The sequence below is a fragment of the Rattus norvegicus genome, chromosome 2 (genome assembly GCF_021556685.1).
Source record: "Rattus norvegicus strain SHRSP/BbbUtx chromosome 2, alternate assembly SHRSP_T2T, whole genome shotgun sequence".
Taxonomy (NCBI): Eukaryota; Metazoa; Chordata; class Mammalia; order Rodentia; family Muridae; genus Rattus; species Rattus norvegicus.
The window spans coordinates 181,952,578-181,980,368 of NC_141535.1; the positions used below are offsets into that span (position 1 = coordinate 181,952,578).

Consider the following 27,791-nt stretch of genomic DNA (forward strand, 5'->3'; position numbering starts at 1 on the left):
CCCTAAGCCCCAGTGGGCCAGTATCCAAAGACCTTGGGTACAGGGGGCTACTGGCAACAAACAATACTTATGGACTACCCGAAGAACAGTGGACCTTGGCGTGGGCTGGGTAACCCACTAGTTCATGGGCATCCCTGACTCCCCCTAGCCCTTGCTCATGAGAAATTTGCTCTCCAAAATGGCTTGTGTGGGCTGAAATGGCTGGGTGAGGCCATGTGTATACATATCTGCAGACTGTGTATGTGGAGCTTAAGACCTGTCTCAGTGCACCAGTACCTGATCCTGGAAGATGTATGGCTTAGTGCCATTCTGCCTGGAACACACCGTTCCTGCCAGCTGGGCACTAACAATTATCACCCAATCCAGGGCTTAAACTGTGATAGAGTGGCAGATGTTTTGCCTCTGAATAGAATGTCCCAAAAGATGGGACCACTGGTCAGCTGCCATGGACTAGTTTCTCTACCGGTTGGGGGCAATCTGGTCACCTTGCTGCCCAATCCTGACATGGAGCCACCATACATGAGTATCAAGTACTGGCAGAAAGCCAATGGGTGGAAAAAAGACCTCTGCAACTGGCTGATTGATCCCTGCTAAAAGCCGAGGCTACCTTGTCTACTGATGGGAACAGTTCTCTTCTTGAAGGTCAGAGATAAGTGCATGCTACAATGATGGACAACACAAATGTCATCTGGGATGGACAAACCTCTACCCCCCCAGCACATCAGCGCCACAGATGCCTTACCATCTCTTGGATACCCTGATGAAGCCAACAACTGTGAGTATTATTCCTTGCCCAGGACATCAGGAAGGAAGAGATTCAGTGACATGGGGCAGTAACAAAGCAGATAAAGTGGCTCGGGAAATGGCTATGCAGGAGCCTCTCCTGGTTACAGGTCTACAAGAGACAGCCACTGGGAACTGGGATTGGACTAAGGGATGGCCTCAGTTAGAATGTACAACAGAAGAAAAGGCCCAAATTGCTTATTTCCTAGTGTTTGTAGATACGTTTCCAGGAATAGATAGAAGCTTTCCTCAGCAAGCAAGAGACGGCCTCGATAGTCATCCAGAAGATACTAGAAGAAATCTTCCCCTGATTTGGAATGCCCAAGGTAATCTGGTCAGACAATGGCCCTACTTTCATTGCCAAGGTAAGCCAGGGTGTGGCCAAGTATTTAGAGGTCGATTAAAAATTGTATTGTATCTACAGACCTCAAAGTTCAAGACATAGAATAAATAGATAAAGCTATAAAAGAGACCCTGACCAAATTGACCATGGAGACTGGTGCAGACTGGGTGATACTCCTTCCCTCTTGCTCTCTTCAGAGCAAGAAATCTCCCTTCTAGATTCAGCCTAACCCCCTTTGAGATCTTATATGGGGTCTCAGCTCCTCTGACTGTATTAGATGATGTTACTGAACCAACATGTCATAGTAATAATGATTTATATGCCAGGCTAAAAGACCTACAGGTGATACAGAAAGAAATCTGCTCACAGCTGGCAGCAGCCTATGCCCCAGGGAACCCTGAGACATCTCATCAGTTCCAGGTCAGAGACTGCAGCTACATACAGTGACATGGAGCCCAGACACTCGAGCCTCGCTGGAAAGGACCATACCTGGGGCTGCTGACCACCCTGACAGCCATCAAGTCTCAGCCCTCACCAGCCGCATACTAGTTATTGGGGCTGAGAGCTGGGACCTAGAGGGACACTTGGATCTTCAAAAAGCTCCCTAGACTTGCACATCAGATAAATGGATACATCAGAGACGTGACTGGGAGGTTGCTATAATGATCACTTGAGGAGTATGCTTTAGAAACAAGAATTTCATGTTTGCCCTGGGTTCCCTTGGGATAGATGTAGAGATAGGCTTGATTTTTATTACAAATGATGTAACATTACATATGTTAATACTCCTAACACTTCTTGGGACTGTGCCTCAGGGATCACAATCTATATAAGTTTAGAAGTTCTAAAAGACAGTCATGAACTTGTTGTATAGGTTCAGATAGTGTCCAGATTAGAATCCTGATGCTAAAGACTTAATAAGACAAAAAAAAAAAGAGTTGAGAATTACTTAAGTCTATCTAGGTGCTGCAAGGGCAGCACAAGAACATCTGCTGTTGCCCTACAATACAAGGCTTATGGAGAATTCAGACCTGCCATTGACTCAGATATAAAAAGAGTAAAAAAGACTTTTTAGCTGACCTCCAAGAATACCTAACCTCCCTCTCAGAGGTAGTCCTTCAAAATAGGAGAAGATTAGACCTGATATTCCTTAAAGAAGGAGTCTGTGTGCTACACTAAAAGAAGCTATACAGATCAGACAGGAATAGTAAGAGATAATATGGCTAAGCTCCGAGAACGCTTAGCCCAGAGACAAAAGTTGTTAGATTCCCAACAAGAGTGGTTCGAGGGGTGGTTTAACCAATCCTCTTGGTTTGCTACCCTCCTGTCTACTCTGATGGGACCCCTACTTATTCTCCTCCTAATTCTCCTATTTGGACCCTGTATCCTTAACAGGCTGGTACAGTTCATGAGGGATAGACTTTCAGTCATTCAGACTCTGGTACTGACACAACAGTACCATAGGCTGAGACAACAGGAAACAGAGATCTCTTAACCAAGTCGAGTGAAAGATTTCACTCAAAGTTAACAGAAAAAAAATGGGGGAATGAGAGACCACGGCTTAGCAGCAGTAACGCCATTTTGCAAGGCTGTACTTAGATGACTGGTTCAGGGAAGTGTCAGAACACTGAGAACACTGCGGCTGCCAAACAGGATGTTTGTAGTTGAGCACCTGACAACAAAAGGGAGAAATGAAAAGCCCCGGGAGAGGTCCCACACCCTAGTGGAGGGCCGAGTCAGCCATTATGTTCCAGGAAGTAGGCCAGGGAACTTGCCCCCGGGCTGAACCCTCGCATCATTAGAATCCACCAATTATGTCCCTGTATCCATGCATCTGCTTCTGTATGCTTGCTTCTGTTCCCCAGAACTCTATAAAAAAACCTGTCCCTGGTTCTGCAGGGTGCGCCAGTCCCCCGAGTTGACTGAAGTGCCCACAGGTGCCTGTGTATCCTGATAATAAACCCTCTTGCTGATTGTATCCAGTGGTCTCAGTCTGGTCAATGGGCTTGAGGGTCTCCTTCCCAAGGGAAAGTTCCCTCTGAGAACTTTTCAAATTGAACCAGGATCAGCTGGTTCAGTATCCAGAACATGTATGAGATGTTACCAGACTTGTAGTGTAAGTCATTCAGGCTGCAACCCCAGCACATACAATGCACTGCATGTCAAATCAAAAACCAAGGAGTATTTGATCATAGTCCATGGTTTTGTAGTGTAGTGCCTGGGAAATGTTAGTAATCTCCTAAAACACAAACAGAAGCCAATCTGAAACAAGTTAAATCAGGGTTTTTATTCTATTCTAGCTAGCTCAGGCCCCTCCAACACACCACATTTACCGGCAGAAAATGATTAAATCAAATTTGATATCAGGGTCTACAGGTGGACTCCTTTTCTGATGTCAGTGGATAACCTTGCCCATTCCTTGTTGATCTGCATTCATCAGTTCAGTGTCAGACTTTGACACACTTTTTTTTGCCTTTTCCAGAAGGCTAAAGTTTTCTCTCCGTATTTTTTCTAGATTAAAAAAATTTTTTCTAGTCCTTCAAAAATTTTTTTCTAGTCCTCGCTGATCCCTGCCCACAAGTCCTTGCTCCGAAAAACTGTGGGAGAGAGAACTCATTGCCCAAGCCTGTGGGCACTCCAGAGACTGCAGTACAGGAGAGACTGCCACTTCTGCCCACCTTTGCCCACATCCCTGGCCAAAGGGGAAACAGTATAGGACCTCTTGGAAGAGGAAGATAGGGGCACTCAAGCTGCAGGAACCCTGAGGTCCAGATTGTGCCCTGATCTGAAGGGACTGGGTCAAAGAGCTCCCTGCACCCAAATCCCATGGGAAGGAGAGCTAGACCTTCAGAGGGACAGGCACACCTTTGAAACCAGAGGAGAATACTCTCTGCCCACATGTCTGACTTTAGAGGAAAACACCTAATGCCATCTGGGCCCCATGTGCACAGGGACCACGGAGAAAAAGGGGCAGGCCTTCTCATTGCTGCCCTCACAGATAGCTGAAATACAGTCCCAAGGAGTGACTTCAGTTCTGAGACCAGAGGTAAGACCAATATTTCTGCTCCAATTGACCTGGCTGGTGAATTCAGGACACACTCCCACAGGAATACCTGAAAGCTAGTAGACAGAAACAACGACACACCTGAAAGCAGAACACTCTGTTCCCATAACTGGCTAAAACAAAACAGGAAAACAAGTCTCCAGCACTCCTGAAACACAAGGCCTACAGGACAGTCAATTTCAGCCACTGCCAGAAATAGCAGAGCAAGAGATAGAAGAGAGAATCTCAGGAGCAGAAGATTCCATAGATATCATTGACACAACTGTCAAAGATAATGTAAAATGAAAAAAGCTACTGGCCCAAAACATACAGGAAATCCAGGACACAATGAGAAGATCAAACTTAAAGATAAAGGTACCCCCATCTTCCTGTTCCCAGAAGCCCTATACAGTTTCCCCTTAGGCAAGGGATGTGGGCATGGGTTGGCAGTAATGGAGGCCTCTCCTGTCCTGCAGTCTCAGGAATGCCCACACGAATGAGCAATGAGCTCTCTCTCCCATGGGGTTTGGGAGCAGGGAGCTGTGGGCCGGTATCAGCGAGGTTCAGGTGCCAGCTACTCAGGTGGTTTTCAAACAGAACTGAAAAGCTGTGGTATCATTAGTTGCAGAAGGCCCATGTGTAAAGATCCCTCGACTAACAATCTTCACTATCATGCAGGCCCAGATCTGCTACTTTGAGTTAATCCACCCCAACATCTACTTCATCTATGAGCTGCTGAAGTGCAAAGAAGAGCCAGTCATGCAAAACTGGATGTCTTTACTGTCTAGAGCTGTTCCCATAACTGCCCCCTGCTCCTTAAAATGGAAAAGCTGCAGCTGCACACAGCATTTCTTGTCCTGCTGGAAGACAGAGAGAGCACAGGGCACTGGTGCTATGTGCACGATACAAGCACAAGCCTTGAGCCTAATGAATCCCCCACCCCAAAGAGCCTCATGTGGGCAGAGAGTTGTGCAGCACTTGCAGCTGGCACAGAACCTGCCCCCCAAAATGACTGCCTAGACACACAATTTCCTTGTCATAGGGCTACAGTAGAGTATCTGAGAAGAGCCTCAGCAATGTTCCAATACTTTAGGTGTTTTAGAAAACTTGAACAAGACCAACAACTCACTGCTATGAATATTTTTATGTAAAGAAGTTTCAGATAGGTAGAGATAGATGCATACTTACTGTGTGACACACTGCACCGGTGACAAATGAATATGGGATGGAGAGGTGGGAAAGATGGAGGAACAGAGCAGTGAGTTCATGGTGAATAGAGGCACAACTGAAGATGGGATGGCAGTGACAGTTGTGAGAGAAAGGGGCCTGTGGTGGGTGGTGGAACATGTCATAGCTGAATAGGGCCATAAGGTTGGTGTATAACAGCTTGGAGTTTGTGCAGACTCAGCCCCCAAACATGCTGCCAATCTACAAAATTACCCAGGCTTTGAGCAATGAAGGAATGTCCAATATGAATCAATTTAATTTTCTGAATTTGACCTCCTCAAATGACCACTATGGTCTCTGTGATGCCCTTGGAAGCCATGCTGTTATGTGTGGTCGATTGCTGCAGGACATGTCAAAGTCAGATGTCCTTTTGGATGTTCATGGTCTCAGATGTCATTGGAAGTCATCTAAATGTCCATGGACCACTTTACTGTCAGAGGTCAAGTGGATATCTGTGGTAGTTTGAAGAAGTTTGGTCCATGTAAAATAACACCATTAGGAGGTGTGACTTGTTGTGTCACTGGATAGGTGGCCTTTGAGGGAGGCTTATGGGGTTGGAGTATTGGAGATTTATCATAACACCTAGTGCTCAAGCTCTGCCCAGTCAGGAAAAGAGCCTCCTCATGGTTGCCTGCAGAACTGAATGTCATCCTGACAACCTTTGTATCAAGATATAGAATTCTCATCTCTTGGGCAGTGTTTAAAACTTAGTAAAGCTTGCTTTTAAATTTGGCCTAAAATGGTTAATTTGTTTTGGTCTGGTGAACTTCAGAATAAGAAAAATGTATTCCTGTGTGTGGGGTTTGTTGTTTCATAATCTCAAGCCAGGCTCAGTATCTGTCTCTCTTCCTGATGTCTGCTGATCTGCATGTGGAATGCTCAGCTACATCTCCAGTACTCTGTCTGCTTGCTTCCCACCCCATTACCTGCCATGATACAAATATGTTGCTGTAATAATAAATTAAATTGTTTATTTTACCCTCCATCAGATCCGGCACAGTAGTTCCCCAAGATATCTGGTAGATGTCTTCATCTCAGTCAGCAAATCATCTCACCTGCTTTGCTGCACCCCATATCACACTGATGATGTCTATTCTCTGAGCCTGGCAACAAACTCTCTACCCACCTAATTCCCAAGGGAGGTTGTCACCATGCCAGACATACATACCCCAATTATCTGGTGGCCCAGTGTCTCCAGCCACCACATAATCTCTTGAATTCAATTAAATTGCCATATGAAAGAACATACAACACAATAACTTCTGATCCAATTGAAAATATATAATTGCCCACCTACACATACAAACCCCCGTACATATCCATCCCTTAAAAACATTCATAACAACTTGTAAATGTACAGAGAGGAACTTAACATTCACCTCCATGATCTCTTGGCTGCTTCTCCCCTGGTTCCAGTCTCCTCTTCCTCTCTAAAACTTGTCTTATGCCCATCATTCTTTCTTGAACAATGACAGGCCTCATTCTATCTTGTACCTTCCTTCACCTATAGAGTGACATCATCCTACATTTCACCCTTTTTGTCTAATAAAATTGGGCTCAGTCCCAAGGCTTTCAGGCATACAGTTCTCCCTATATAAAGTTACAGGAAGTTGTGTACCAGCAATACCATCCAGGCACTGAAGTTCCTGACAGTTATCAGAGGCAGTTTGTTTAAAAAAGCCATGCTTCCCACTGACAATTTTCTCATTTCTGGGTCCAAGAGGATGTATGTCTTATAGGCTTCAAAGAATCTTTTTTAGATATATTCTATGACTCTCATTATTTCACTTGGTTCCCTTAGATAAATTTATAGACAAATTTGATAGAAGCTTCTCTGAGGCTCACCCAACAGAATCTGCTGGTAGACATATATCCTCTCCCTAACTTCAAGAGCCTTAAAATACCAGTTTGGTATGGTCAAATTAAAGGCTGTACCTGTGTGAGCAGTCCGTTACCCCTAGAACTAATTTCTAAGTTTCTCCCACAATTCTCTTACTTTCTTCAGTTGTGAAAGGAACCTGAAGCAGTTGTTGACAGTCATCATAGATGGGTTTATGGGTCTTTTTGAAAATGGATGAAGGGGGTCTACAACTTCTAATTATAAATGTCATTACTTTCCAATGATACATAGGGCATAACCGTCTCCCCTGTACATCTGGGTGTTTAGAAGACTAGAGGAGTAAGGTTATAGTAGAGTTAATCCCTCTGGGCAGTAAAGCCTGATGTCAGTTGAACTCACATTATGTAAGGGCACTAAATACTCAACAAGGAAAAAGGCACAAGCTGCAATTTCAATTCTTACCACGTGTGCAGAAATTCAAAGGCATCTAAGTATAGCAGCAGGCATTAAAATTTTCCCCATCAAAAAATGCCCAGAACCAGATAATTTTCACAAAAAATTCTCCCAGCCATTTTAAGTGTAGTTATTGTTTATACTCCTCAAATTATTTCATAAAATAAAAACAGAAAGATTATTGCCCAATCTATTATATGAAAGACTACGGTCACACTGATATCCAAACCACATACCAATTTCCCTTATGGACACTGATGCAAACTTAATCATTAAATAATTGCAAATATATTCCAACAACACATTAAAAATATCATTTACAAAAGCTAAGTAGGCTTTCTCTCAAGATAAGTAGGGGCGCTTCAATATAAAAAAATCAATAAAATTAATTGACCACATAAACCAATGGAAAGAAAACAATGCAAAACAAAAGCAAACAAACAAAAGGCAAAAAAACAGGATTGTTAAACTGGGACCAGGCAAGGCCATTAAGAAGCAACTCCTTAATGATAAACGTTCTCCAGAGATAGGCACACAGATCGTATGCCTAAATATAATAATGGTAATATAGAAGAAGCCCATGTCAACATCAACTTAAATTGGGAGAAACTCAAAGCCACTGTACAAAAGCAAAAGCAAGTAGTGGTTTCTCATTCTCTTAAATCTATCAATACAGCAGTTGAAGTCTTAATCGGAACAATAAGGCAACTGGCAATTAACAGGATAAATACAGTAAAGTTGAAAGCATTTTTATTTGCATTTAGGAAATACACTAGAATTAGGTGAAAAACTTTACATGTCACTTAGTACACATAAGTTAGGTCATCTATTCTGCTCAGTCCAATGCAGACAGGTTTCTCCAAAGAAAGTATGTTGGGTGGTCAGGACAGTTGAATCCCAGTTTACAAGACATCAGACAAGAATCAAACACCATCAACAGGGTAGTTGCCAGGTAGAGTGTCCAAGACCCTAGAGCTGCTCTTTCCCCACACACCATTTTGACATTACATTACAGCTGTTTTAAATCTTGGGCCACCAGGCTGCCTTTCCCCAGATTCACTGTAAATGTTCCAGCAATACAGTAGTCTAAACAGAAGTCATTTGCAAAAAACACTGATTGCTACTTTTGGAAGACAGATGTGGGTCATAGCGATCAAGCACCTAAAATATCTTACGGTGTTTAAGTGAGGGCTACAAAAAAAGGACACTGTATGGAAGACAGGGAGTGAAATGCTTCCTCCACCAAGTGGGGATATGACTCCACCATTGACTTCCACCCCATGGTCTCAGAGAATTCAGAAGCATGAAGTATAATGAAATCCATGGCCTTAGTCTTCAGGTGGTCTGCGCTGTGGAGGTCAGACAGGATGAGAGTGGGTACAGCATTTTTCACAGAGATGTTCCTGCACAGGGCATCCTCACACATGACCTTCAAGTCCTGCAGGTCATACATGTCAGCAACTGCCAACAAACCAGTGGCCATTGAATGGATGTGGAGGTGTGGTGCCTTCCCTGTGTAAATGAAGGGCATCATTTCCTTAAAGACTTGCAGATGAATGTCATGGATCTCAATGTGATTTGTTAGGCTCTCCAGCATTTCATGTTCAAACATTGCTCTAAAAACTGGAGAGTGAGCTGCTAGGATGGCCTTGTGATCTCTGAATTCCTGGCCAGCAACCAACAGGGTGCAGTCTGTAAAGAGGGGATTCTCCCACAGCTCCCCTAGGTCATCTGCCAACATCTGTCTTGGATCCCTGATTGCAGGTGTCATGTTCTGTCCAGGCCTGCTAAAGACGGGTCCTACTATGCACACCTTGCAGCACAGGGTGAGCTGGTCTTCAGGGAGAAGCCAGTGCCTATAAAAGAGGAGGAAATCTCGAAGGATGAACTTTTTGTGCCCCCATTGTTGGTTTGGTAGAAACTTTAAAACATTTGGGACCTTTATAATTTGATATTTCTCTCCTTGGGCATTTACAATCCAGAACTGGAACGTTGCCCAAACTGGACTCTCTGGACAACTGAGCAACCACAGGTAAACTGACAGGTAATCCTTGCTTTCTTCATCAATACCATTTGGATGTATCCTCAAACACCATTGCATTTCTTCTTCATTGGCCTCTAATGAGAACACTGGGCTTGTAATATTTTCCAAATTTCCATCCATGCAAAATGAAAAGTTGCTAATGGTCCACTCGTAGCAGAACTTCTGAACACTGCTATGTGTGTAGCCACAGCTCTTGAATTTCAGGTCCCTTGACATGTCTTCTGGAGGTAGTTTGGAGGTTAAAGTTGATCTGAAAGAAGTAATAGAAATTATTCTTCATTCTCTAGGATACAGTTGTAGATATCCTTTAGCTTTTATTTTCACTGTCTGGTAAATTGTCCCTTTTATATTCTTGGAAACTTGTATTTCTATAGGTTTCTCTAGGTTTCCATATTTGTTCTACTGAACATAATACAGACCCACAGTGACTGTTAAACATGTGTGTGTGTGTGTGTGTTTTTCTCTGTGTGTCTCTCTGTGTTTGTGTCTCTCTCAGTCTTCACCATCCCCACACACCCTGTGTGTATGTGTTTGTCTCTGTCTGTCTCTCTGTGTTTGTGTCTCTCTCAGTCTCCACCATCCCCACATACCCCGCCATATGTGTGTACATCTATGTGTGTGTATTTATTGAATCTTAGGTCAATGGTAACTAATTTTGGCTATTCTATTCAACTGTGGAAGAGTTGGGAAATGTATATACACACTCATTTCGATTGTGTTTTATTAATCATGGTTCTTTAGTGAACATAAAGAATGAATTTCTCTATATAAATAGAAAGTGGATGTATGAGAGAAATCTGTAGGCAAAGGTCAAGGTAATATAAAGTTGGATAAAGCCAATACTTACTTATTCCACAAGGTTTGAAGTCTCAGATCTTCTTCAGTATCAACCCGAATCCTGAAGAAGTAGGTTCAGATGCCAGTGAAGAAATGAGCTTGCTAGTAAGATGAGAGTGAGCAGGAAACAATTCAAAGCTTCCTTCCTGTAACTTACATAGGCTGCAACAGAAGTGGGGTCCAGTTAGTGGTGTGTCTTCTAGTCTTAAGATCTAGATTAAAGGTGTCTGTGTTCATGCATCAAGACTCAGATTAAAGGTGTCTTTTACTACCCAAAGAGTCTGTATTTGATCTACATCTATTTACTTCAAGTTAAGTCAAAACAATGTTAAAGTGCATCCCCTCCAGTTTTTTAGGTTACTTAAGTCCACAGGTATTCTGAACAGAAGACTTTTGGTACTCCTTCACCACCAAAATGATGTTTCAAGGCTGTGGTGCATTGGGTGGTGGGGGGATGGTGCCTGAGCTAGAAAAGAAAATAAAGACCCTACTGTGAGTTCCTTCAGATAGGTTCCTGTCTGTGTTTTTTGTTTTGTTTTGTTTTGTTTTTTGTTAATTTGTTTTTGTTTTGTTTTTGTTTTTCGTTTTTTATTATGGTGGGGAGTAATGAACTCTGCAATGGTAAACTGGAATGGGGTAACATTTGGGACGGAAAGAAAGAGAGAGAGAGAGAGAGAGAGAGAGAGAGAGAGAGAGAGAGAGAGAGAGAGAGAGAAAGGAAGGAAGGAAGGAAGGAAGGAACCAGTACAGAGAGAAAAGTAAGGGAGGAGGCAGTTTTTCCAGTAGAGTTTTTCAGAGATGAGTTGAAGAGAGAGATATGGAGACACTGGGAAAGACAGAATGATTCAGAGAACAAGAAAGGAGCCAGAAAGCAGTGTAGGCTGATAAATGGCAGCAGCAAGGCAATGGAGCACTGTTTCTCAGTGGTTATCATACCACAATATAGGCAGTTTTGTAACTATGTCTATTTCTTCTCAGAGATCTTAGTGGGTGGGGGTGGGGCAGTTGTAACATCTACGCATAGGATTCTCTGTCCTAATAACTCTAAACATATATGGTTACATTGAGCAGATTTCTGACAAGATTGATAGTGAATATCTATTAAGCATATGAGTTATGCAATCATTAATGCTGTGATCTTTAAATTTTTACTGTTGCAAATGGTTAAATTAATATTATATAAAGATTTACCAAATCAGGATAGAAATTAGCGATTCAGACTGTTCTAATGTAAGGAGGCAATGTTTACATAACTGCCAAAAGCAAATATGGTAGATGGCCACTGGCCTGTCATTAACTAAGATGGCACTGAAGCTACAACCAGTCATATGGTCTGCATTGGCTAAGATGGTGGTGAAACAATAGCATAGGAAAACCTTACCTGCCCACAACAAAGATGGCAGTCACTCAGCAGACTGCCCTCAATGAAGATGGTGCTGAAGCTACACCCCTGTCTGAAGGAAAGTCACAGCTTTGTTATATCTTGAAAATGTCAGAAATGGCTGTGTATTAGCAAAAAAAAGAAAAAAACCATAAAAAGAGAAAAACACACAAAGAAATAAATGGGCATGTATGCTTTGAGGGACAAGTGGTCTTTCCTTTCCGTTCATGGAACAGCTCAGCTGTCACATCTGGTTTAGAGCAGCTGAAGACTTTCTAGTGTTTTTATAGTAAAAATAACTATTATTATCTGTATTTATTGTCATCTCTTGAAGCTTCTAGACACTAAGTCTATTCTAGGCCTAGAAAAAAATTTAGCCTCTGATACTTATAGGTGAATAAGTCATTCCTATTTAGTTTTTTCTGAGGTCTGGATGGGTAGTTTAAAACTCTTTTCAATTGTACCTGATACAATCTGAATTATTTCAATTTTTCCATAGCTGCCTTTCTTTGCCTCATACTAACTTTCACCAACTATTGTACTCTTCTGGCTCCTTTCTTGTTTTCTGAATCATTCTGTCTTTCCCTGTGTCTCCATTTTTCTCTCTTCCACCTGTCTCTGAAAAACTCTCCTGGAAAAACTGCCTCCCTTCTTACTTTTCTCTCTGTACTGGTTTCTTTTTCTTCATTATTTATTGTATTTATTTACATCCCAAATGTAAATAAATATATTTGGAATGCAAATTCCAGTTTATCCTTGCAGAGTTCTTCACCATCCCCTTCCCCAAATAATAGACAAAAGACTATCTGACAAAACTCATAGCAGGTCCTTTATTTTCCTTTCTAGCTCAGGCACCCCCACCCCTCCCACCGCCCCAATGCACCACAGTCATGAAACATCATTTTAGTGGTGAAAGAGTACAGAACGTCCTCCTGTTTAGACTTCCTGTGGACTCAAGTAACATAAAAAACGAGAGGGGATGCCTTTTAACAGTTTGTGGCATAAGTTGCAGTAGATCCAGTTCAACTACAGACTCTTTGGGTAGAAAAACACACCTTTAATCTGAGTCTTGAGTCTGGAAAACATATACCATGAATCCAAATCTTAAGTCTAGAAGACACACCGTTAACTGGGCCCCACTTGTGTTTCAGGCCTATAAAAGTACATAGAAGAAGGATGCTGTGCGTCTGCCTGTTTGCTCTCACTTTACTAGCAAGCTCATTTCTACACTGGCATCTGAATTTACTTCTGCAGGATTCTGTTCAATTCTGAAGAGGACCTGAGACTTCAAATCTTGTGGAATAAGTAAGTATTGACATTAGCCAACTTTATATTAGTTTGACTTCTGCCTACAGATTTTTCTCATACATCCACTTTCTATTTATATAGATAAATTTATTTTTCCTGTTTAGTTAACGCCCCTTATTAGTACAACATAGTTGAAATGATAGTGTTTACACATTTCCTAACAGTTCTAAAGTTGGATATAATAGTCAAACCTAGTTACCATTGATCTAAGATTCAATGAACATGCACAGAGATATACAGAACCATGGTAGGTTTGGTGGGGTGGTAGAGGCTGAGAGAGACACAAACACAGAAATACAGAGACACACAGACACAAACAAGGGGGGAGAGAGGGAGAGAGAGCACTCACGCGCGAGACAGACAGACAGACAGACGAGAGAGAGAGAGAGAGAGAGAGAGAGAGAGAGAGATTTAACAGTTACATTGGGTGTGTTTTATCTTTTGTAGAACAAATATGGAAACCTACAGAACCTACATAGAAATAGACATTTCCAAGAATATGAAAGGGGCAATTTAGCAGATATTCAAAATAAAATCAAAAGGCTATCTATAATTGTATCTTACAGAGGAAAGAGTACATTCCATTACTTCTTTCAGATCAACTTTAACCTCCCAAATACCTCCAGAATATATGTCAGGGGACCTGGAAGCCAAGATCTGTGGCTACACACATATCAGTGTTCAGAAATTCTGCTACAAGTGGACCATTAGCAACTTTTCATTTTGTATGGATGGAATTTGGGAAATTATTACAAGCCCAGTGTTCTCATTTGAGGCCAATGAAGAAGTGCAATGGTGTTGGTGAATACACCCAAACGGTGTTGATGAAGCAAGCAAAGATTAAAAGTCTGTTTGCCTGGGTTTGCACAGTTGTCCAAAGAGCCCAGTTTTGGCAAAGGTGCAGTTCTGGATCATAAATGCCCAAGGAGAGAAACATCAAATTACAAAGATCTCAAATATTTTAAGGTTTCTTTCAAACCAACAATGGGGATGGAGAAAATTCATCCTTCGAGATTTCCTCCTCTCCCATAGGCAATGGCTTCTCCGTGAAGTCCAGCTCATCCTGTGTTTCAAGGTTTCCATAGTAGGACCCTCCTTTAGCAGGCCTGGACATAACATGACACCTGCAATCAAGGATCCTACACAGATGTTGGCCGATGATGTAGGAGAGCCGTGGGAAATTTCCCTCTTCACAGACTGCACCCTTGTTGTAGGTGGGCAGGAATTCAGAGCACACAAGCCGTCCTAGCAGCTCACTCTCCAGTTTTCAGAACCATGTTTGAACTTGAAATGCTGGAGCACCTAACAAACCGCATTGAGATCCATGACATTCACCTGCAAGTCTTTAAGGAAATGATGGGTTTCATTTATACAGGGAAGGCACCACACCTCCACAGCCACTCAATGGCCACTGGCTTTTTGGCAGCTGCTGATAACTATGACCTGGAGGACTTGAAGGTCATTTGTGAGGATTCCCTGTGCAGTAACCTCTCTGTGAAGAATGCTGTACCAACTCTGATCCTGGCTGACCTCCACAGCACAGAGCACCTGAAGACTAGGGCCATGGATTTCATTATACTTCATGCTTCTGAAGTCTGTGAGACCTTGGAGTGGAATTCAATAGTGGAGTCACATCCCCACTTGGTGGAGGAAGCATTTCGCACCCTGGCTCCTGTACATTGTTTTTCCTTGGAGCCCTCACTCAAATGCCAAAAGATATTGTAGGAGCTTGTCAGCTATGGCCTGCACCTGGCTGCTAACAGCTATAACCAGTGTTTTTAACAATGAGTTCTGTTTAGATTAAGTTTGACTGGAACACTTACAGTGAATCTGGGGCAAGGCAGCATGGTGGCTATGGATTTCACAGAGCTGTAATACTTCAAAATGGTGTGTAGGGTAAGTGCAGCACTAGGGTCTTGGACACTCTACCTGACACCTATCCTATTGATGTTGTTTTATTCTTGTCTGATGTCTCAGACCTGTAATTCACCTGGCCTGAAGCATATCCTAACTGACTTTCTTTGCAGAAACCTGTTTGCTTTGGATTGAGTAGAATAGGTGAACTAACAAATGTATTAACTGATGTGTAAAGTTTTCCACCTAATTCATGTGTAGTTTCTATCTGCAAATAAAAATTCTTTTCACTTTACTGTATTTATCCTCTTAATTGGCAGTTGCCTTATTGTTTCAATTAAGACCAGCTCTTGTATTGAATCTATTTAAGCGAATAAGAAACCTTGACTGACCTTTGCTTTTGTACAGGGGCTTTCAGTTACTCCCCATTTAAGCTGATATTGATATGGGGTTCTTCTATATTACCATTATTATATTTAACCATATCATCGGTGTGCCAATCTCTGGAGAACTTTTATCATTAAGGCATAGCTTCTTAAAGACCATGTATTGATCCTGTTTAATGATCATGTTTTTTGCTTTTTGTTTGTTTCCTTTTGTTTTGCTTTTTTTTCCTTCAGTTACTCTATGTGACCAATTAAATTTTATAGATTTTAGTATATTAAATCACCATTACTCACCTTGAGACAAAGCCTACTTTGTTTTTGTAATTGTTATTTTTCATGTGTTCTTCAAATTATTTAATGATTATGTTTGCATGAGTCCATAAAGGAAAATGATGCATGTTTTCGATATCACTGTCACTGTAAATAAAATTGAGTGGGAAATATCTTTCTCTTTTTATTTTGTGAAATGATTTCAGGAGTATATGCTATAATGCCTCTTAGAATAGCAGATGAAAATTATGGACCTGGGCATTTTTTGATGGGGAGACTTTTAATGGCTGCTGCTATACGTTGATGCCTTTGATTTGGTGCACACATAGTGAGAATTTAAATGGCAGCTTAGGCGTTTTTACTTTGATGATTATTAGTGTCCTTCCGAATATGAGTTCAACACACATTCATGTGATTCTCCCCAGAGGGATTGACTCTACTATGACCTTACTCCTCTAGTCTTCTGAACACCCAGATGTACAGGGGAGACAGTTTGTGTCCTATGTACCATTAACCAGTAATGATTTTATAATTGTAAGTCGTAGATCCCCTCCCTCCATTTTCAAAAAGACCCTCTGATCCCCTAGGTCTTTTAGATTCAATCATGTTGACTCATAATCCCACCTGGGATGACTGTCAACAACAGTTCCAGGTTCTTTTCACAGCTAAAGAAAGTGAGAGAATTGTCAGAGAAGCTTGGAAATTGGTTCCAGAGGTAAATGGTCTGCCCACACAAGTCCAGGCAAATATTGATACAGCCTTAACTTTGACCATACCCAACTGGGATTTTAAGGCTGTTGAAGGTAGGGAGAGTATATGTGTCTACTACCAGATTCTGTTGGCCTAGCCTCAGGGAAGCTTCAATCAAGTTGGCCTATAAATTTACCTATAGTAACCAGGTGAAATAATGAGAGCTTTACAGAATATTTAAAAAGAACTGTTTGAAGCCCATAAGATTTATATTCTGTAGGACCCAGAAATGAGAGAAAATTGTCAGTGGGAATCTTGACTTTTTTTCAACAAACAGACTCTGATATCTGTCAGGAACTTCAGTGCCTGGATTGTTTTGCTGGTAATCAATGTCCTATAAGTTTAAATAGGAAGAACTATATGACTGAGAGACTTATGGCTCAGCTCCATTCCATGCCCTGGGTAAACTTAAAGGAGGAGGGGATAGCCAGATAGTTTTCGGTGGCACAGGGAACAAAATTCTGTCTTGAAAAAAGCATCAGTGCAAATTTCAAATAATAAACATGGGTACAGGGGCAACAGCCACCAAGACCTATCCAGGTCTAGCCAAAAATGATCGATTTTGGAATAATTCGGATTCATTTATGGTTATTTCTGAATGCCCATACTCCCAGATGGAAAACATTTCTTCACCAAAGAGGAGCACAGATCCATTTTGACTCAGAGGGAGTGAAAGTGCTGGATAAAATGTTTCTATTTGTGGTGGTTTCAGAATGCTTGGCCGAGGAGTGTCACTATTACAAGGCATGGCCTTGTTGGAGGAAGTGCATCACTGTGGGGTTGCACTTGGAGGAACTTGTTTTAGATGACTGAGGATTCTGAGTGTGTTTCTGGCTTCCTTTGGGTAAAGATGTAGAACTCAGCTCCTCCTGCACCATGCCTGCCTGGATATTGTGACACTGCCATGCTCCCTCATTGATGATAAAGGACTGAACTTTGGAAATTGTAAGCCAGCTCCAAATATTTGTTGTCCTTTATAAAGCTTACATTGGTCATGGTGTCTGTTTACAGCAAAATGACCCTAACTAGGATAGAAGGTGGTACCAGGAGCCGGGTATTGCTGTGATAGGCCTGATCAAGCTTTTGTTTGGGGGAATGTAGATTTGGAGACTTTGGATTAGGAAATCCATATAATGTTTTAAATGGGGCTTAATGGTCCATCTTAGTAGAAATGGAGTAGATTTTGTTACTGAGAGTAATTTGAATTGTGCAGGCCTGGCCCAAGAGGTTTCAGAAGAGAAGAATTTCTGTATCTGCTATAAAGGCTTCTTTTGTGGTATTTTGGTGAAGAATGTGGCCACATTTTGCCCTTGTCTTAAGTGTCTACCTGAGGTTAAGGTGAAGAGATTTAGTCAAATTTCCTTGAAAAAGAAAGACTCAAAACAGCCTAGTGTAAGTTCTCTTGTATGGTTACTAAAATTTATTCTTAGGAAGAGCATTTTAATGAGAAAAGGAAGTTAAAAAAGGAGGAAACAAATTATGTGATTCGAATATCAAAGGACACCAGGAAGTGAAATGGAGCTGAATCCTGTGTTCAAAGATATTAAATTAAATTAAGGAAATAATGACCTTGGGGCAAGTTCCCACCCAGTTAAGTTAGCACCAGGCAACTTAGTACAAACCTTTAATCCTAGAGGGGAAAGACAAGCAAAGCTCAGATTTCAATGCCAGACTAGAACAGAGCAAATTCTAGGTGAGACAAAGCTTAAATACACGTGTGGAGGTACAGACCTTTAATCCCAGGAGACTGGTTCACAGATGTCTAAATTCATGGTCAATCTACAGAGCAACATCCAGGACAGCCAACTTTAGACAATAAAGGATTTAGAAAAGAGGAAGCTAGTGATGGTGTAATAGAAGAAGTGAGCCATATTCCTATTCCTGCATGCAGGAGAACTAAGCAGCTTTAACCATGTATCTCTGGCATTATATTTAAGAGGAGAAGAATATAATTGACACTGAAGAAATAAGGTTTGATAGTTTCATAGACTTGAAAAACAAAGGTGTAAAAACAAGGTTTTGAGACATATATCTGGTAGTCAGGATGCCTATGACAAACTTGTGACCTTTCTGAGAGATACATCTGATGTCAGGATCCCAAGTGATATGATATAGTTTTGGTGGTCAAGATATTGAGTCCAGAATGATCAGGCCTCACTGACCAAGGCCAAGCTAATTAGGACAAAAAAAACCCCAATTGTTCTTGGAAAAACTCCCTACCCTTCCCTGTGGTAAATTCTGAGAACAACCCCAAGATGTCATCCTGACCCTGCCTGAACACCTAGTTCACCTCCCCACCTAAGGGCTGTGCCAACCTCGCCCATTCCCAGTGATACACCAAGGTCAGTTGTAGCACCGGATGAGGAAAATATCTACCTGAGGCAAGAACTGCCCCTTGAGCAGGCCAGCCAATACCTGACAAGATCCTTTGTCCTATGTATGACCAGAGAGAATAAGCCAGCTAAAAATGTTGCTGAAGTCTGTCCTCTGTAATGAATAAAAGTTGTGTGCTTTTTGGGTTTGGTATTGCCTCTCCCTGTGGGGATGATCAACCCCACATATGTGGATTAAAAACTTTATACCCTCAGGCTATTGCCTATCCTTGTGGAAGCAACTCCAGATAAGTTTCCCATACTTCATTTAATAAGAACCAAAAGGGATTTTGGTATTACGGCAGCTATAATTTCAGCCATTGTACTATCAGCCGCTGCAGGAACAACAGCCACGATTGCTATGACTAATCAAGTGCAGACGGTTGAGACTATCAATCAGACTGTGGAAAGAAACGCAGTGGCATTAGGGATACAAGAAGAATTTAATGCCCACTTGGCATCTGGCTTTCTATTAACTAATCAACGAATGGATTTAATTTAAGAACAAATTGAGGCATTATATCATATGACACAGCTGTCCTGTGTTTCCTCCCTTAGAGGTTTATGCATTACTCCTTTGCAAGCTAACTTTTCTCAGTATTCTCAACAGAGCAAAGAAATCTCAAATTATCTGAAAGGAAACTGGTCCATGAAAGCGGAGCAATTATCGAGACAATTGCTGATGCACATTGCTGTTCTCAACAACACTAGAATGTAGCCCATCACATTTGGAGATTTCACCTCATGGATTACCAATGCTTTATCCTTTTTAAAAGAATGGGCTGGCATGTTTGCCTGGGGGGGCCATTGTCCTCTTGGGATGTGGAGTATGTCTATGGCTCTTTTGCTGTTTACAACGAGAGCATGCCAGACACAAAGCGATTGTTAACCAGGCTATGGTTGCCATTGAAAGTGGTGCTTCTCCCAACATATGGCTGGCCTCTTTGAAAAATTAAGAGTTCGCCCTAGATCGTATTTTGTCACTGTCATGTGAAGTCATTGTATCCAGAGACGAGCAACTTTCCTCGGGCTCGGACCAACCTAAGTCATTGGGCCCGGTGGCGATAGGGTAACTCTACGATGGGTAAGGCCGAGCTGCTGAGAGGAACAACCTAAGACAGGAGCAATGACAATATTGACGTGACACCCTGATCTAGACCACTCATAGACATAGGTGGCTACACCCCATTTGAACATATGGGCTGGTCAAATGCCCCTCTGCCCAGTTTCTCCCCCAATAAAAACACACGTATAGCCCAGAATGGTGTGTTACACCATAAGTTCATTTCTAGCCATTAGGGTGCAGTCCTAACTGAAAGAGTGGCTCGCCATAGCCGAGCTGGGGACTCTGTGAGACATGTCTGATCTCTCTCAGACCACTACCTCCACTTAATGGGTCTTCTTTTTTTTATAATACAAAAAAGGAGGAGTTGTAGGGAGCGGCACATATAGATAAAAGATGGCGCTGACATCTGGTGGTCGTTTGTGGTTAACACCACAAAGCGCGTGTCCTTGGCATTCCTCTGGCATCTACGAGGCCAGGGTGATATTCATGCTAATAAGGTATTTCATGCTTCACCAATCCCTAGAGGACAAGTTTATAGCCACAGCCTATCTTGTATATAAGGCCAGTGCCTTTGTTCCTCTGGGCCCCCGTATCAACAATGAGGTGTTCCTGTAATAAAGGCTGTTGAGAAGAATCCAACTGAGTTGTGTCTTCCTTGCTGGACGAAGTGGGGGTTACAATCTCTAAGGAAGAACTTTTTGTATCCCCATTGTTCCTTTGGCAGAAACCTTAAAACATTTGGCATCTTTGAAATTTGATGATTCTCTCCTTGGGTGATCCAGAACTACAACTTTGCCCAAACTGAGCTCTCTGGACAACTGAGCAAACTCAGGTAAACAGACAAATACTCTTTGCTTTCTTCATCAACACCATTGTCCTTCTTCATTGGCCTCTAGTGAGAACACTGGGCTTCAAATATTTTCCTGAATTCCATCCATGAGAAATGAAAAGGTGCTACTGGTCCACTCGGCAGAATTTTTGAACAATGATGTGTGTGTAGCCACAGCTCTTGAATTCCAGGTCCCCTGACATGTCTTCTGGGGGTAGTTTGGAGGATAAAGTTGATCATAAAGAAGTAATAGAAGTTATTCTTCACTCTGTAGGATACAATTATAGAGTACTCTTTAGATTTTATTTCCTGGTTCTGATAAATTGCCGCTTTTATATTCTAGCGAACTTGAATTTCTATGCAGTTTTTCTAGGTTTCCATAATTGTTCTACCGAAGATAAATCAGACCCACTATGACTGTTAAATTTCTCTGTTCCTCTCTGTCTCTCTGTCTCTCTGTCTCTTTCTCTCTCTCTCTCACTACATATATATATATATATATATATACACACACACACACACACACACACACATATATATATATACACATATGTTTCTGTCTGTATCACTCTTTCTCTGTGTTTGTGTCTCTCTCAGTCTATATTACCCCCCCACCCCTGTCATGTGTCTGTATGTCCCTGTGTATATTTATTGAAACTTACGTCGATGGTAACTAGTTTTGACTATTCTATCCAAATTTGGAAGTGTTTGGAAATGTGTAAACACTCTCATTTCGATTGTGTTGTATTAATTGGGATCCTATAGCAGACAAAGAGAATGAATTTCTCTATATAAATAGAAAGTAGATGTATGAGAGAAATCTGTAGGCAGAGGTAAAGTTAATATAAGGATGGCTAAATCAATACTTACTTATTCCACAAGGTTTGAAGTCTCAGGTCTTCAAGTATCAGACAGAATCCTGAAGGTTCAGATGCCAGTGAAGAAATGAGCTTGCTAGTAAGATGAGAGCAGGCAGGCAAAGCTTCCTTCTCCTATATACTTATATAGGCCTGCAGGAGAAATGGGGCCCAGTTAATGCTGTGTTTTCTAGTCTTAAGATCTTGACTAAAGGTGTGTGTTTTCCTGCCTCAAGACTCAGATTAAATATGTTTTCTTCTACCCAAAGATTCTATATTTGAACTAGATATGTCTACTTCAACTTTGGCCAAAAAATGTTAAGAGGCATCCCTTCCATTTTTTAGGTGACTTAAGTACATAGGATGTCTTCACAGGAACACATTCAGTACTCTTTCACCCCCAAAATGATATTTCTTGACCGTGGTGCATTGGGCTGGCAGGAGTGGGCGTGCACCTGAGCTAGAAAAGAAAAAAAAAATCCTGCTATGAGTTATGTCAAATAGGCTCCTGTCTGTCATTTGGGGAGTGGGAAGGGTGGCAAAGAACTCTGCAACGATAAACAGGAATGGGGCAACATTTGTGATGTAAATAAAGTAAATAATGAAGAAAAAGAAACCAGTGCAGAGAGAAAAGTAAGAGAGGAGGCAGTTTTTCCAGGAGAGTTTTTCAGAGATGGGTTTAAGAGAGCGAAATGGATCTACTGGGAAATATAGAATGATTCAGAGAAGAAAAAGGAGTCAGAAGAGTACAACAGTTGTTGAAAGTTAGTACCAGGCAAGGCGGAACAGCTCAGAAGAAGTGGAAAGAATACAGATTGAATCAGCTACAACGGAGAGGAGTTTTAAACCACCCATACAAACCTCAGAAATAATTAGTTAGGAGTGAATTCTTCACCTACAAGTAACAGAAGCTAAAATTTTTCAGGGCCTAGATCTTTTTCTTACTCAAAACATTCATAGAGAATTTTAATCTCATATAATAATTGAACAATCATCCAGTAATTCATGTTCCTTCTCTGCTCTTCCTTATGTTCCTTCTCCCTTAAATGAACGTTGTCTTAGTGGAATCTTACATGGGTGTGACATATTTGTTATAACTAATATAGTCATAGTGATGCACCAATAAAGGTTGGGAACATCCATACATTAGTGTGTATTTTCTTAATGATATTTTGTCACAGGTGTTACTTTTAAAAGAGTTATAAGAACTACTCTCAGTCAAAGGGTACATGGATGAGCATTAAAACATGTTACCCTGCAATCACAAAGCCCTGTTTTCAGTTTGTAGAATAATGTTATTTATATAATAATATAAATAATAGAATTAATAGAATGATAAAATTAATTCAGTTAAATGCAATTGGTCCTTACCTGTTCCTACTGCTGACACCTTCAGACATAGATTTAGCCTATATTTTTCAGGAGAGGATTCTAGGAGGCCCACTGAATAGCAACCTTAGTTTCACTGGTTCCTTCTTATAGGGTCTATAAATTCACTTACAGGGCAGTGGAGGAGACACAGGAGAAGTCAGAGTCTACAGATCACGTTTGCAGTTGTCTCATTCAGGAGAAAATTCACTGTGACTGACACTCCAGACAACCCGGCATAACATTGTGATAGAAACTAAAAAGCAACATTCTGTCCCATGCACCTGTGGGCTAATTAAAAATGTCTAAAATACAGACTATTGGTTTTAGTTGATTATTGCTTTTAGTTGTTTGTTGTTTATTGGCCTTGGTTGTTGTTGTTTTGAGGAATTGTCCGTCATTTACAATGATATCTACATTTAAAGTTGCCTTGTGAAGTGTAGTCTTCTGACAGTTGTGAGTGATAATCACTTTGTGGTGAGTCACATGAGTAGCAACAGCAGACTCTCATACTCTTCAGTTGCCCCTTTGTGCATCCGTTGTGTAACTCTAAAATTTGCATTAAAAACATACAGTCTTAAAACTATCCTATACTTTATCTTTTGAAAAACAGTTTCTTCCATTTCTTGGAAAGGATATTATCATGTCACTGCCTAAATAAAAGGGAAGAGTCATAGGTTTTGTTGACCATTTTGATAAATATACTCTCACCAAACTACAATTGACCCATAGGACAGAAAGCTGAAGCTACACTTCAATGCTGCCATGGTAAGAAGCCGACAAGCTAAGTGCTTTTTCCATAATGCATTAGTGCAGAAGATGAAAGACAGAAATTTAGACGGTCTCTCATTCAGCCCTCAGCAGTATACTGGAGGCTGCTGTACTTTCCAGCCTCCAGATGTTGCCACAATGCCAGGCTTGGGATCCCAGCCAGACTCATGAAAGCCTCCTCTGCTGTCCTTTCAATGCTTCTATACATTTTCTTCCTTATGTATCAGGCCTCCTTGGTTGGTGACATTATTCACCTAGATATGACAAGATAACTTTCTTGCCTCAGTGGTAGCTTTCCAGAAATAGAGATAGGAAGACAGGGGTTCAAGACCATCCTGGAATTAAGGGTAAGTGAGAGAGCAGTGTGGACAGAATAGCTTCCCTCAAATAAATAAATGAATGAATGAGCACAGAAGAAATTAAGCGACGGAGAAAGAAAGATATTATTAAAAGATGCATCTACTTCCCTTCTATCCCTTAGAAATAAACAATAAGTTCAGAAATCAGACACTTAAATATCTCTGGGGTATGTGATCCTTCTGGAGACAAGATAACTTGGAGTTAATTATGTACTTTCCATTTGCTTCTATTTCTTTCTCTATAGAAGTAATTGTATATAAAATTTAGAAACATTTAGTTTTAAATGGTTAAATGAATTCTTAGGACTTGTTGACCTAGAAACAGGATAATCTACAGTAAATAGACTGTCTCTTATGCAAGAGAAAGATATATGGAAAGAGCTAGACACAGGGCTGGAAGTATATGGCAATAATAAAAAATTTTCGTTTTGCTTCCATTTAGTTTATGTATCTAAATCTTGATTTTGTTTTAGATACACAGTTAGAACAAATAATCCTCATAATTCTTGTGTCCCATTAAAATTCTTATATAGCAAAACTAACAAAGAAAGTAATGCCTTTCTGAAAAATTGTTATGATTTGATCTGAACCTAGTTCTTTCTCATTGATGGTCAGATTGGCCTCCCTTTATTTTTCGTACCTACCTCAAGGGGGTTGTTCCTTCTTACCTGGAGCTTACCACTGACTCTTCTCCTCCAGAAGAATTTGGGAACTGAGGTGAAAGGGACAGCAAGGGGACTCAGGAGGATAAGGGCAGATGTGGTAGCTTGAAAATTTTTGGCACTGAAAGTATCACAACTAGGGGTTGTGGTGTTACTGAATGAAGGGTAGTCTTGATAGAGGAAGTGTGTCACTTACCATGGGCCAAACATTTTGAAACCACCACAGCAAGTGACAAATAGCAGACATTCTTTCATTAAACCTGTTGCCAAGAAGGAATGAATTTATGACCATGGAAGGGAGTGTTGGAACACTGTCAACAGAACATTGCATGTGGTGGCAATGCCTTAGGGAGCTATGTGGAGGCTCAAGATAAAAGGCAGAGGACCTCTTACCTCAAGTGCATGTTGTTCCCTCGTTTGTTCTTAATGTTTATTGTTTTTCTTTTTATTGGATATTTTTAGTTATATTTCAAACGGTGTTCCCTTCCCCAGTTTCCTGTCCATGAGATCCCTATCCCATCCCCCGCCCCTCTTCTATGAGGTTGTTAACCTCCCCAACTTCCACTCCCTCCTCCCCATCAAACCCCTGCACTGGGGGTTACAGCCTTGGCAGGGCCGAGGGTTTCTCCTCCCATTGGTGCCCAACAAGGCAATCTACTACTACAGATGCAGCTGGAGCCATGGGTCTGTCCATGTGTAGTCTTTGGGTAGTGGTTTAGTCCCCGGGATCTCTATTTGGCTGGTATTATTGATTTTATGGGGTTGCAAGCACCTTCAGCTCTTTCAATCCTTTCTCTAATTCCTCTAATTCCATTTTCTGAGATCTTCAATTTCTTCCTTCAGAGATTTCAAGTTCTTGTCATACAGATCTTTACTTGCTTGGTTAGAGTCACACCGAGGTATTTTATGTTCTTTGGAACTATCGTGAAGGGTGTCATTTCCCTAATTTCTCTCTCAGACTGCTTATCCTTTAAGTAGAGGAAGGCTACTGATTTATTTAGTTAACTTTATATCCAGCCACTTTGCTGAAGTTGTTTATGGGGCTTAATAGTTTTCTGGGGTCACTTAAGTATAACATCATATCATTTGAAAATAGTGATATTTTGACTTCTTCCTTTCTATTTTCTATCCATTTGACCTCCTTTTGTTGTCTGATTGCTCTGGCTAGGACTTTGAGAACTATATTGAATAAGTAAGGAGAGAGTGGGTAGCCTTGTCTAGTCCCTGATATTAGTGGGGTTGTTTCAAGTTTCTTCCAATTTTGTTTAATGTTGTCTACTGGTTTGCTGTATATTGCTTTTACTATGTTTAGTTGTGGGCCTTGAATTCCTAGTCATTTCAAAGCTTTATAGTGAAGGTGCATTGAATTTCATCAAAAGCTTTCTAAGCAACTGATCATGAGACTTTTTTTCTTTGAGTTTGATTACATAGTGGATTACATTGATGGATTTTTGTATATTGAACCTTCCCTGTATTCCTAGGTTGAAGGCTTCTAGATCATGATGGATGATCATTTTGATGTGTACTTGGATTCAGCTGGTGAGAATTTTATTGAGTATTTTTACATCAAGATTCCTAAGGGAAATTGGTCTGAAGTTCTCTTTCTTTGTTGGGTCTTTGTTTGGTTTAGCTGTAACCAAAATTGTGGCTTTATAGAAGTAATTGGGGAGTTTGGTAGTGCTCCTTCCATTTCTATTTTGTGGAATAGTTTGGACAGTATTGGTATGAGGTCTTCCATGAAGGTCTGATAGAACTCTACATTAAGCCCATCTGGTACTCGTATCTTTTAGGTTGGGAGACTTTTAATAACTGCTTCAATTTCTTTGGGAGTTGTGGGATGGTTTACATGGTTTATCTGATCCTGATTTAACTTTGGTACTTGGTATTTGACTGGAAAACTGTTGATTTCATCCAGATTTTCCATTTCTGTTGAATATATGCTTTTGTAGTAGGATCTGATGATGTTTTTAATTTCCTCAGATTCTGTTGTTATGTCTTCCTTTTAATTTCTGATTTTGTTAACTTGGATACTCTCTCTGTGCCCTCTGATTAGTCTGACTAAGGGTTTATCTATCTTGTTGATTTTCTCAAGGAACCAGTACCTAGTTTTATTGATTCGAGGATTTTTCCTTTGATGAATATGAAGTATAGTTCCTTAGCTTTTTGATGACTTTTGGTTGAAAGTCAATTTTACTGGGGATTTTGATGGCTACTACAGCTTGTTTCTTTGGACCATTTGCTTGGAAAACTGTTTTCCAGACCTTTACACTGAGGGAATGTCTGTCTTGGTCTCTGAGGTGTCTTTCCTGTATGCAGATAATGTAAAACAGGAAAAGCTACTGGCCCAAAGCTTACAGGAAATCCAGGACTCAATAAGAAGATCAAACCTAAGTAATAGGTATAGAAGAGAGTGAAGACTCCCACATCAAAGGACCAGGGAATATCTTAAAAAAATCATAGAAGAAAACTTTGCTAATGTAAAGAAAGTGATGCCCATAAACATACAAGAAGCCTACAGAACTCCAAATAGATTGGACCAGAAAAGAAAATCCTCCTGTCACATAATAGTCAAAACACCAAATGCACAAAATAAAGAAAGAATATTAAAAGCAGTAAGGGAAAAACATCAAGTAACATATAAAGGCAGACCTATCAGAATCACACCAGACTTCTCACCGGAGACTGTGAAAGCCAGAAGATCCTGGACAGATGTCATACAGACCCTAAGAGAACACAAATGCCAGTCAAGGTTACTGTATCCTGCAAAACTCTCAATTACCATAGGTGGAGAAACCAAGATATTCCATGACAAAACCATATTTACACAATATCTTTCTACAAATCCAGCACTACAAAGGATAATAAATGGTAAGGCAAGCTGCACCCAGGAAAAAGCAAGAAAGTGATCGTCTTGGTAACAAAACACAGAGAAGAAAAGAACAAAAACATAATCTCACATCCAAATATGAATATGAATATAACAGGAAG

At 40.9% G+C, this 27,791-nt stretch overlaps 1 protein-coding gene, 1 long non-coding RNA gene and 1 pseudogene across 2 annotated transcripts; 2 read left to right on the plus strand and 1 right to left on the minus strand.

Annotated features, from left to right (window-relative positions):
- Positions 1 to 670: 670 nt before the first annotated feature.
- On the plus strand, positions 671 to 3,104 carry LOC147996381 (uncharacterized). Its single transcript, XR_015678174.1, has 2 exons — positions 671 to 775; positions 993 to 3,104. It is a non-coding gene; the product is annotated as an uncharacterized LOC147996381 (long non-coding RNA).
- A 5,765-nt stretch (positions 3,105 to 8,869) lies between these two features.
- Tdpoz2l11 (TD and POZ domain containing 2 like 11) lies at positions 8,870 to 9,949 on the minus strand. Its single transcript, XM_087638682.1, has one exon. The coding sequence runs from the start codon at positions 9,947 to 9,949 to the stop codon at positions 8,870 to 8,872; it is 1,080 nt and encodes a 359-aa protein (XP_087494808.1).
- A 3,941-nt stretch (positions 9,950 to 13,890) lies between these two features.
- LOC147996382 (TD and POZ domain-containing protein 2-like) lies at positions 13,891 to 14,984 on the plus strand (annotated as a pseudogene).
- Positions 14,985 to 27,791: the final 12,807 nt, after the last annotated feature.

Coding starts and splice junctions, on each gene's coding strand:
- Tdpoz2l11 (XM_087638682.1), bottom strand. CDS start 9,949: ATGTCAAGGGACCTGAAATTCAAGAGCTGTGGCTACACACATAGCAGT.